The sequence below is a fragment of the Canis aureus genome, chromosome 20, assembly GCF_053574225.1.
Source record: "Canis aureus isolate CA01 chromosome 20, VMU_Caureus_v.1.0, whole genome shotgun sequence".
Classification (NCBI taxonomy): domain Eukaryota; kingdom Metazoa; phylum Chordata; class Mammalia; order Carnivora; family Canidae; genus Canis; species Canis aureus.
The window spans coordinates 36,690,636-36,703,094 of record NC_135630.1 but is presented as its reverse complement, the minus strand read 5'-3'; the positions used below and the strand labels follow the sequence as shown (position 1 = coordinate 36,703,094).

The 12,459-nt window shown below is 32.7% G+C and overlaps 1 protein-coding gene across 13 annotated transcripts in view; it reads left to right on the top strand.

Moving 5' to 3' along the window:
• Window positions 1-12,142, top strand: part of PTPN4 (protein tyrosine phosphatase non-receptor type 4) — a 207,697-nt gene extending 195,555 nt beyond the window's left edge. For 11 of the 13 annotated variants that reach the window (XM_077861382.1, XM_077861383.1, XM_077861381.1 and 8 more), the window contains one exon: window positions 4,441-12,142. In XM_077861382.1, coding sequence (XP_077717508.1) covers window positions 4,441-4,527 — 87 coding nt within the window. In that variant the 3' untranslated portion in view covers window positions 4,528-12,142. Of the gene's footprint in view, window positions 1-4,181; window positions 4,227-4,440 lie in introns of all 13 variants that reach the window. The other 2 variants (XM_077861378.1, XM_077861375.1) reach the window with 1 other exon arrangement.
• Window positions 12,143-12,459: the final 317 nt, after the last annotated feature.

The following is a 12,459-nucleotide window of genomic DNA, read 5'->3' as shown; positions in this document are numbered from 1 at the left end:
CTGAAGGGAATTAACCTATATGATCTAATAAATGCTTGTCACTTTTTTAGCTTTTAATTATAGAAAATTTCAAACATGTGCAAGAATAAACCATACAATAAAATGAACACTATGTTGAGTACTGAGACTCAACAACATGTGCCATATTGTTTCCTCTATATCACTTACTTACCAGTATTTGAAGTAAATCCTAAACATCAGACCATCTTATTTACAAATATTCTATAAATAGGGCAGCCCGGGTTGCTCAGCGGTTTAGCATCGCCTTCAGCCCAGGGTCTGATCCTGGAGACCCAGGATCAAGTCCTGCATCAGGCTTCCTGCATGGAGCCTGCTTCTCCCTCTGCCTATGTCTCTGCTTCTCTCTCTCTTTCTCTCTCTCTCTCTGTTTCTCATGAATAAATAGATATTTTTTTTAAAAATTTTGAAGACCAAATTTTCTATAAATATAAAACACTGTAACATTTTTAGACAAAATAAGGAGTAGCTTTTCTTCTAAAGAAAATCATAATACCATTATCACATGTAAGTATAATTAATAATAATATCTTCATGTTACCAAATAACCTATGTTCAAATTTCCATTTGTCTCATGTAAATTATGTCTTTTTCTATTTTAGAACAGCTTTAATGAAATATAATTCACATACCATGAAATTAACTCTTTTAAAAAGCGTACACTTCAGTGATTTTTAGTAAATCAGAGTTTTGCAGCCATCACTACTATCAAATTTTAGAACATTTCATCACCCCAAAAAGAAACCTCATACTTATTTTCCCTCATACAGTCTCCAACCTCCTCTCCACCTAGCCCTAGGCAACCACTAATCTACTTTCTGTCTCTATAGGTTTGCCTGTTCTGCACCTTTCGTGTCTATGAAATCCTAACTTTGTCTTTTGTGTAATTGGAAGATGTACCCATTCTGTAGCATATATAAGTACTTCATTGCTCGCTCGCTCTCCCCCCCTCCATGGGGGGCTGAATAATACTCCATTGTATGGAGATACCATATTTTATTTATGTATCCACTGTTTATTGGCATTTAGATCATTTCAACTTCTTTGTTATTATTAATAATGGTGCCACAAACATTTGTGTATATGTTTTTGTGTGAATATGTTTTCATTTTTCTTGGGTATATACCCAGAAAATGAATTCCTGTCATATAGTAACTGTTAATCCTTTTGAGGAACTGCCAGACTGTTTCCAAAGTGGCTACACCATTTTGCAATTCCACTGATAGTGTATGAGGGTTCCATTTTCTCCACGTTATTGTCAACTCTATTACTATCTTTTTTTTTTAATTTTAATTAAAATTTTAAATTTAATTTAATTTAAATTAAATTTAAATTTTAAATTTTAAATTTAATTTTCTACACCAGCATGGGGCTTGAACTCACAACCCAGAGATCAAGGGTCACATGTTCCACTGACTGAGCCAGCCAGGCACCCTTGTCTTTTTTCTAATTTAGCCATCCTGCTGAACATAAAGTGGCATCTTGTAGTTTTGATTTGCATTTCTCTAATAACTAATGATATCAAGCATTTTTTCATGTGTTTATTGGTCATTTCTTTGTATATCTTTTGAGAACGATCTGTTCAAATCTTTTGCTCTTTAAGATTTTATTTTTAGGGATCCCTGGATGGCTCAGCAATTTAGCGCCTGTCTTTGGCCCAGGGCATGATCCTGGAGTCCCGGGATCTAGTCCCACATCAGGCTCCTTCCAAGGAGCCTGCTTCTCCCTCTGCCTGTGTCTCTGCCTCTTTCTTTCTCTCTGTGTCTCTTCATGAATAAATAAATAAAATTAAAAAAAAAAAAGATTTTATTTTTAAGTAATCTATCTACCCAACATGGGACTCAAACTTACAACCCTGAGATCAAGAGTTGCTCACTCTACCAACTGAGCCAGCCAGGTTGCCCCTTGCCCTTTTTCCAGTTTGTTTTTGTTTTTTTGTTTTGTCATTTTATTGTTGAATTGTCAGAGTTCTTTATATTTTCTGAATACAAGTATCTTGTGGATCTCTGTTTTGCAATTCTGTTCTTCCACACTATTCTTTCACTTCTTTGATTCAGTAATTTGTAGCACAGAAGTTTTTAATTTTGATGAAGTCCAGTTTATATTTTTAAATCATATATGCTTTTGGTGTCATATCTAAGAAATCATTGCCTAAACTCAAGGTCGCAAAAGTTTATTCCTGTTTTCTTCCAAAAGTTTTATAGTCTATCCCATATATGTGCCTGATTTCTTTTGAGTTAATTTTTACATATGGTTTGAGGTAGAGTTCCAGTTTCATTCTCCTCCATGTGAATGTCCAGTTATCTCAGCTTCATTTGTTGAAAAGACCACTCTTTCTGGTCTCTGTGCCCTTCATCAAAAATCAGTTGACCACAAATATGAGGGTGTATTTCTGGATTTTCAGTTCTATTCCATTGATTTGTATGCCTTTTGTTATACTAATACCATACTGTCTTAATTACTATAGTTTTGTAATAAAATTTGAAGTCAGGAAATGTAACTCTCCCAACTCTGTTCCTCTTTTTCAAGACTGTTTTGACTACTTGGAGTCCTTGCATTTCCGTATGAATTTTAGAATTCATTTGTTCTCTCCATAAAAAACGTAAGACATGGATTGCATTAAATCTATCTATCTTTTTGGAGAGTGTTGCCATCTTAATGCTATTCCATCTTCCAAACCAAGAACACAAAATGTCTTTTCATTTATTTATGTCGTCTTTGATCTTTTTGAGTGATGTGTTATAGCTTTCAGTGTGCAAGTCTTTCACTTCTTTTGTCAAATTTACTCTTAACTTTTTAAAGTCTTTTTGGTGCTATTTTAAGGGAAAATGTTTTCTTCATTTCATTTTTGGAGTATACATTGCTTGGGTATAGAAATAAAATTGATTTTGTACGTCGATTATGTATCCTGCAACCTTGTTGAAATCATTTATTAATTCTAATAGTATTTTATGTGTGAAAGTGGATTCCGTAGTATTTTCTATATACAAGATGTTATCTGCAAATAAAGATAGTTTACTCCTTCCTTTCTAGGTTAGATGCCTTTCGTTTCTTTTCCTTTTCTTATTTTGCTCAGGTGCCTGGCTAAAAGCTTCCGTACAATGTTAAATAAAGTGGTAAAACCAGTCTGGATTCAGATAGAGTTCACAAATTTTGATTGGTTTATGTACTAAATCTCTTTTAATCTGTCACTTCTTCCTATGTCTCTTTTCTTTTTTCTTGCAATTTATTTGATGAACAAACTGAGTATTCTCCGTATTTCCTAAAAGTGGTGAATGGATCTATAGACTTGAACAAATTAGGTGGTATTCTGTTCTTTCAAGAGGCACTTAATGTCTGATTGTCTTTCTTTTTTATGTTGATAGTAGCTTTGGGTGGTCAGTGCCTGCATCATTAACTTACAGGGCTTGAAGAATGATGATAGTCTGTTATTTTTATGTTGATAGTAGCTTTGGGTGGTCAGTGCCTGCATCATTAACTTACAGGGCTTGAAGAATGATGATAGTCTGTTATTCCTTCTATATTTATTAACTGGAATACTTTTTTAAAGAGAAACTTCTCATCAGCTGTTGGTTAAACAGTTGCATACAGGCAGTATGGGAAAAGCAAGATGAACACTTCCAATATAATGAATTCACTTGCCTCTTCCAGTGGTGACCTCATACTCTTGTTTGTTTTGTTTTATTTTAAAGATTTGTTTAAAATCTTTGTTTGTTTTAAAGATTTTATTTATTTATTCATGAGAGACACAGAGATAGAGGCAGAGACATAGACAGAGAGAGACTCCTTATATGCAGCCTGATGCGGAACTTAATCCCAGGACTCCAGGCTCACGCCCTGAGCCAAAGGCAGATGCTCAACCACTGAGCCACGCAGGCATCCCGTGCCCCTTTTCTTTTATAAAAAGAATATATTGTGTGCACTTTTCTTTGCCTTGCTATTTTGACTTAACAAGGTATTCTGAAATTACTTTATAGCAATCTGTAGACTTTCATTCCTTACCCTCCCAACCCTCCACCACATCATAGTCTCCTGTAAAAACGTGCCACTCATTAGTCACCTTCCTGATAGCCATTTAAATTGTCCCTACCCTTCATTATTATAAATAATCTAGCAGCAAATAGCCTTATTTATGAATGTATATTTTCAATTTCTTTTTCTAGTTTATCTTTGGATAGATTCCCAGAAGTGGGATTGCTGGGTGAAAGGTAAATTAATGTGATTTTATTAGATGCTGCCAAATGTAGTATTTAACATCCCTATTAGCAATGTATGAGTGTTGCCAACAAAATATGTTGTCAGACTTTTTTATTTTTTACCATTCTGTTGGTGAAAAATGGTATCTCTGTGCAGTTTTACTTTGCCTTTCTTTTATAAGCAAGCCAAGTTTTTCTGATCAATTCTATTATTTCTATTTTTCAGAGTCAATACAGATTTGTTTGTGAAGCTATTTTGAAAGTTTATGAAGAAGGATTTGTTAAACCCTTAACGACATCATCAAATAAATAAGAAAGCAAAAGTCTGGGACATGTGTCAGAAGATTGCTTTCTGTTATATTCACTGTGCCATAATTCTGCTTGCAGGAAATGGCATTTAGACAAAACAAATGAAGAACTAACAAAAACTGAAAACTTCAGCACTGTTGCACTTTATGTTTAAGAAAATGTCACTCTCTCAAAATCTGTAATTCACGTGTTTGAAGACTATTTCATGCTTTGCTCCGAACAAATAGTGAATAACTGAGTATGTTCAGGGTAATTTATGAAATTTGTGGTGGTGCCATGCAGTCCCCTTCTGGTAGAATTGCCACAAACAAGGCTCAGAATTCTCATCATCTCTGTTATACATCTGTATCTTGAAAGCAAAAAGAAGTAAACATCAGGAGTCAGCTCTGGTGTTTCCCAGTGATTCATGTACTTATTACTATACTGGTTACCAGATTTTTATTTTTTAAATTTTAGCAATATCATTCTCAATATTAGCCAATACACTGCCTATGGATGCAGCACATCTTTCCCTGTACTCCCCCTGTAGAGACCTGCTGTTCATGAGAAGAAAGATGGAATTTGCTTTTCCCAGGAAATGCTGCACATTGTCCATTTACCAGCATCTTATAGAAAGTATAAATATGAATCTACAGATTTTCTTGAATTTAATAATGTAACATATTTATCATAAGGTTGGCTTATTCCAAATCATGTGATTTCACATTCTTGATGTAAAGGAATGCATGCATTGTGTCTTAACCCCTTAAGTGCCTTGAGACATCTTTGTATGTCTAATGAAAAGGCACTCATTTGACCCCACTAGGAGGTATATATATGTATATTGTACATTTACATTTGTATGCATTTTGAATCAGTTCACATTTTAAAACATAGCTTCTTGTATGAAGAGTTATGCATTCAAAAAAGGGTATGGAAATTATTTCTTACTCAATTCCTGTATTTTGCCACAAGAAAAAAAAGATGATTTGCGTTCTACTGAGTGAGTGCGCTGCTGCTACAGAATTATTGAAAATCTGCACATTCCTTTCCCGGGGGACAAGGGTTACAGTTTAGCAGCTCAAGTCAAAAGATGCTTTATTAATCAAATTTTCTATTTATTTTATCCCTAACTTTAGGAATGGCACCTAATATGCATATTAAAGTTAAACATATTAATATTTTCAGCTAAAGTTAGAACAGTTCATTGTGATTTATTTCTACCAGTGTTTAAATTATTACTCTAAAGCATTCATTTCAGTTCACTTCAAGTTTTGTTCACTCTGGTCTGTTGGTTGGGATACTTCAAACAAGGAATAAAATGTTACTGATTTATTTTTGAATCTAATCCCTCAACTGAAATGAGGGTTTTGTTGTAATTTTCACATATAATTAAATTACTCCAGTTCATATATACTTATTAAGTTATAAGCATGTTAATATGGAGAGTTTTGATTGTCCATCCTGATAGAAGATCTGATTCCCTTTAAGGATGTGTATATTTTCCTTGTCAGGATTTTTTTTTAAGTCTATGGAGAGAGAGAATGTTAAAATTGCCCAGTAAGATTCATTTCCTAGTGATTTCTGAATACTTCTGTGTAGTCTTGATAAAACTTAGAATTGAATAGTAGGTATTTTGGAATGCCATTTAGTATGAGAGGGGAGAAAAAAAAATCTTCAATGTAATCGAAATGATGTTATTTCAAATATTCAGAATCCATAATAATAAATTTTAGGAAGTTAAGTCCTAAACATTAATAGCCAAGATACCAAATAAATTATTATATTCAAATATATTAATTTTTTAAGAGAAAAGTAACATAAACATTATGTCAGAAATTCTCTTATCCCTGTATTTCCCAGCCAAGACAGTATAAATTAGTAAATAACTATAGTCTTAATTGAACATTCCATTCTCTACCAACAGATAAATATAATTTAGGCTGCTATATGATACCATGGTAAGTTGAAAAGTGAACAAGTAAAATCATGTTGGGAGTCTACGTAATTAATAACTGTTTGACAGTTTTTACCTGAATTAAAAAGAAAATCTGTTCTAACTGTATGGACAGAATATGACAACCATAGATTAAAAAGATACAGTTGTATAGATATAAACAAATAAATATCATGGGTGGTATGTTCTTTAACGTACAACTTTGTTTACACTTCTGAGATAAACTCTAATAATTTGTTGGCAATGAACATTGCTGCCTTTTTTAATCATTATTCCAGTCTTTAAATGATAAATATTAGAAGTTCAGAATCACACTTAAATTTCTCACATATGGATTTTTCATCTGGGAGCTACTCTCTGTCGGTATTTTTATGTATAGATCCTTTTTTAAAGACATTTTTATTAGGGTCTTAAATTTAAAATAAATTATCCTTCACAGCTTCTTCAAATGGATATGCTAATTATACTTTTCTGTTTACCAAACAGATAAGACTTTATCCATTATACCTAAGAATTTTTTAACCTGTTTATCAATCTACATAAGGTTCTAGGAATAATCCTAGCTTTAATATGCCAAGTAGTTCTAGATTCCATTTATATTGGTATAATATTGTATAATAAAATGTCAAATTTCTTGTATCTGAAGTACTCTTGCCCTCCTTCCCTAACTCCCCTATTCTCTCATCTCCCCCTCCAACACACTCTAGAAATCAATGCAGACTGTTATTCTCACAAGTGGAAATAGGAATTGGTGAATCAAGGGGCTTTGTAAATGCTAACAAATGTTTGTGAAAACCTTTCCTCTCTGATTTAAGATGGTTTTACCATGTTCATTTCAAATGTTTTATTGAGCATCAGATTTGTGTTAGCACTATGTACATAGCATGAGGAATATTTTGGAATAGACTTTACATTCACAAGAAGAATTGGTAGTATTTGTTAAACAACTGCATCCATTCAAAATAGAGGCCAACTAAATGGTGTAAGAAATAACTTCCTTTGTGTGGCCTGCTAGCACAAGTATGAAGGGGGTAAGGGGCTAATCGTTTTTGATTAAGAGTAAAGAGAAAATTTATATATAAAAACTGACTTCAAACGTAGAGGTATGGTAAGCCATTAAGACAGTTGATTGAAGGTTTCAGGTACTAATATATACACTTTAGTGTGTTTATATATTTGTGTGTTTTATAAAGGCTGATACGAGGGGTGAAGAATTATTTTAATTATAGAGTTGTTTAAAATCTGTTGGCAGGTCTGATCAGATCTAATCAGGTATTTGAGCAGAAGTCTCCTGTCTCCATTAGAAATACTCTAACTTGAGAGCTGAAAGGAATTTGAATGATTTTATCTAAACTCACCTCCTCCTATTATTTTAGGCAACATATATGAGTATCATAAATTCTTGTGAATTTTAGTCTGTTTCACCTCAAGAATTATACTCAGGCAGTGTTTTCACTTAATAACTATGATGACCTTAGAGGATGTTGCTTAATTTAGAAAATAAATAGGCTTTAAAAGGTGTTCCTAATTAGGACCCTGACTCAGTTTGCTAGTCATGCTTCCCTGATAGAGCATAAACTTTTGTAAAGTATTTAGGCTGATACACATGCAGTATGAAAACATTCTGAAAAGTCAATTAGAAGACTAATTTTTAAAAGCACTTAAAACATAGAACTAGGATTTAGAATATATGTCCACTTATAATCAAATAATTTATGTTCATAATGTGGTAGAATTAAAGCATTACTTATTTTATAATCTTATCAGGAAGAGAGAAAGAAACAATTTTTAACAATGTTCTATTTAATACCTGTGTTTTGAATATTTAAGATATTCTGATAGTAAGGTTGCCAAAGTAGTTTTGAATTCATAAAAATTATTTATACCACAATAAGGTGGGATATGTTTACATCTCTTATTTTGTAGTTTAGGTGAATTTACATTTAAGTCACTTAGAGTAAATACATTATGGTAAATATTTGTTGAAGTAAACATCTCAATAATATGACATGAAAAAGATGGATTATGTCACAGCTGGCTTTTATGCCATATCAACAAAGTAGCTACACCACATTTGCTTTAGCTGTCCAATCACAATTTCTGCAGTCATTTTTGTGTGTGTGTCATTTCCTCCAAGTAAAACAGTTATGTTATTAAAACTCACTGCATTTTCTCAAATATCAGGATTGATGATCTAATGGCAAAGATTTATTGGTGTCTCCGTGTGAACACAACATAAGTTATAGAAATTGTTTATAAATTTCTTAGTGAATTGTATAGCTACAAAGGAATTTACATAATAAAACATTTTTGCGAGCTAACTGCTAATAGATAAGTTCAGCCATTTTATACAGAGCCCATGAAATTAACTCCTAAAATGTATTTTTGAGGTTCAGCTTACTTTACAATGTCTACAACTATTATCAAAATAATTTTTTATCACCGACTTAATTTATTCTTTTTTTCCAACTTCATTTTTTTTGTTCATTTATTCTTAGTAGCAATTAGTACAGCAAGCCTTTTTCGGTGTTACCAAAACAAGTCCTCTATCAGTCAGAAATTAGACATTTTAACTTCATAAGGTTGGTGAAATTGTCCTGGGTAGACACCAAATAGTTTTTTCGGTTTCCATTTCTAAATTTGCTGCTATTTGTATGTTTTTCTACTGCAGTTTTTTTTTTTTTTTTCTACTGCAGTTTACTGCTGATTTCTAAACTTTTATAGTCAATTGTTATTTTTACTTTAGCAATCCAAGCTAAATGGGCAGCCAGAAGAGGTATCTACTGGGGTGCAATCCATCCACATTGAGTAGAAGTGGTTCCATGCATAAAGGAGAAAACCGTATATTATTTTTTAATTTTCAAAGTGAGAGGTATTAGCAATATTGCAAGTTAAAGACTACAATTTTAGTTGGAAGTCCTAATGTTTAACTTCCTAAAACCTTTTAAATTTCCAATAAAAGAATGAAAATGTTTAAAAGCCTTGTGTTCATAAAAGTTTCAGTTAAGCACTGTAGAATTTTCCTACTTACTGTTGTGTAAATGATACAGAAAATATTTTTCTATGGACAAGAGATTGAAACTGGTAACTTCTTTTACTTCATTGTGTAAAAAGAATGATATTTGTATGTCTTTCATGCTGTAAAAGAATGAATGTATCTTTGAAATGTTACTAGAATTATGACTTGATTCTAAGGATACTCTGTCAAAAAAATCGGCAAGGGAGTGGAAAAAAGGAAAGGAAGTGTATTCTATTTCATGATATAAAATGCAACTTTGGAAGAAAAATGTAATTTTCATTCTAAATGAGCATTCGTTACAGAAGCATATTTCAAATATAATGTACATTCTTTTTCACTTTGTTTTATTTTAGCTCTAGAACAGAAAATTTCAAGAAAATTTGTGCTATTTTTAAGTGTAAAATACTTGTAGACTTCTGGAGTATGGAAGGGTGTTTTTGTGTGAGGGTAAACATTCTGCTGCATGTGTTTACCATGAAGGAAAGTTCTCAGGCATTGTCACTGTGGCAGCCACAAATGAGGACATCGTTGTGAGTGTGACTTTAGTGAAGCCAGAAATCTGTGCCTCTGATTTACTACAGTAAATATGTGCAGAGGCCCCTGACAAGTAATTTTGCCTTTTTATTATCCGTATCTTGGACAGATGAGACCACTCGGTCCAGTTCTGACTTGTAACAGTGGTGTCTTAGATGCTTAAGAGTTCATTGATTCCGATGAATGACAACAAAAACCCTACATTTTTAGTCCTCTTTTAGGCATATTTAATTTGTTCAACAGTCTCTTTAAAGGGTAGTATTTATTATTTACCACTCCTTAAACTCGACGTAATGGGGCCTTCATTATTTTGACTTCTCCCATTCCTCCAACTTTTATAAATCATTGATTTCATTTCATAGTAGTCTTTGTGAAGTAAATACCCTGAACAACTGTTTAACTATAGTTAAGAGATTAATATCAGGCTCCATCAACCCTGAGAATTTCCGAAATTTAGCAAATATTATGATAACTTTAACTGAAATGCCACCTTGCTAAATGAAATTATCACCATAAAGTCCAGGAGGATCAGCCCAGTTTACAATCTTAGACACAAATAGGTGCTGACCTCTGTTTTGCCCAAATCCATTTGTCACAACTGAGCCCATTTTACCTTTTATTTAAAACCTTTTTGATTTTTATTCCTGAGTTATGTTAACAGTTTTTTTACCTTTCCTGGCAAGAAAATTTCAGTCCAGTTCTGGGATTATCTGGCACCCATCTTTTCCAATCCTTTGGTGAATTCACAAGATTATCCAGTCTTGTATCCTGTAGAGTAGGTCAAATTTCAATGCTGAAATGGATTTCTTGAATTTTAAATAGTAGCACTTTATTTCATGCTTACTACTGACTTAATTTATACATTTAAAAATAAAATCTAGGAGTTTTGTAAATATGGAAAAACTAATGAATTAGTATGTAGAGCTCATTGGATTGGACCCAAGTAAAATGCTTTACAATGATCTCTTGATCTTTTGATATTTAAAAGGCAACTTGTATGATTTTAGCTTTGCCACTTTTCTGTAATTTATTTAGTAAAGACTACCCAGTTGACTGTTTTGTACTCTGAGTTCGCTCAGCTAGCTTCAACCAGGTTTGGTTTACAGTAATCATTTCTGCTTTGCATTTTTTGTACATTACATGAATATTTGGAAATCCATTTATGTGATTTTAAGTCATAGGTAGGGGTTAAGTTAATACTGCACCACAAGTAAGTTGAAGAGGGCAAAGTCCTGACACAATCTACTTGTCAAGGGTCAGGATTTAAGACACTAAAAACAGTTTACATTAAGCTGTTTTTGTTTTCTATCATTAGAATATATGTGCTTAAAAAAATAAAAACTGTCCAACCCAGTGTTCTTAGAGCATCAGGACATTGCAATTACAATCCATATTGTAATCTTTTCAAATGAGAAAAGCTAGTCTTTATTTTCTACAGTGTAGGCTTAATTTTAGGACAGATAATTTGCTATATACTCATTAGTGGTATTTTTAAGTAGTTTTACAAATATTTCTATGTAGAGGGTGTATGGGATTTTTTTTTTCTTGTAACAGGTGCTATATGTAAATATGAAGGGCGAAAGTCACTTAGTTAAAAGTCTAGTTTATTTCGTAATTAAAATATAGTTTTGCATTTCTGCTGTCATTTCACGTTTGATAATACTGAACTAGTAGCTCTCCCCCCATTTCTCAAAAATAGCTCTTTCCATATCCTTTGTTTCCATAAATAAGAGGTAAAGAAACTTAGGGTTTATTTAAAATGTGTAAGCTTGAATTTGGTCAATACTGGATAATTTGAAATCATACTCTGCATCTGTCAATACAGCTTACTGTATGCTTGAAAGGCCTTGTGTATTTGTCTTAATTTCAGTGAAAAATTAGAATTCCTGCAGTTCATTCATGTAAAAAAAAAATCTATGAATACTAACAGAGGATAAAAATGCCGATTTGCATTAAAACTGTTTAGTCCTAAGAGCGATTTATGTGATGTGAAATACTATTACACATATTTGTTGACCATATTTCATTTTTTTAATTGAGAAATAGTTGTTCAGGTACAAACGTGAAAAAACTCTAGCTGTGACTTTAACTGTTCAATTGCAAAATAAAGATGTGCTTTAGTAATTTAAAGTGTAGGAGTTTTGAAGATTATTTTTTGTTGTTGAGCTTTTCTAACAATGATTACATTCATTAATGGGTGATGAGAAGGGCCTGGGAGAAAGCTAAGAGCAATGTTTTTCTAGAATTCCTGATTCACTGCCTGTTTCTGGGGAGGGGTGGGAGGATTATTAAATAAGGAACTAAAAGAGATTTAGAGGATTAAAGAATGAGGAAGTACTCCTTCACTAGGACCACTGCTTGACTCCTCTCTTCTCCCAGCACTGCCCCTCTTTTGGTGTTCCTAACATAAGATCTTGTCAGGCAAAGTATGTGCTTATTTTTATATC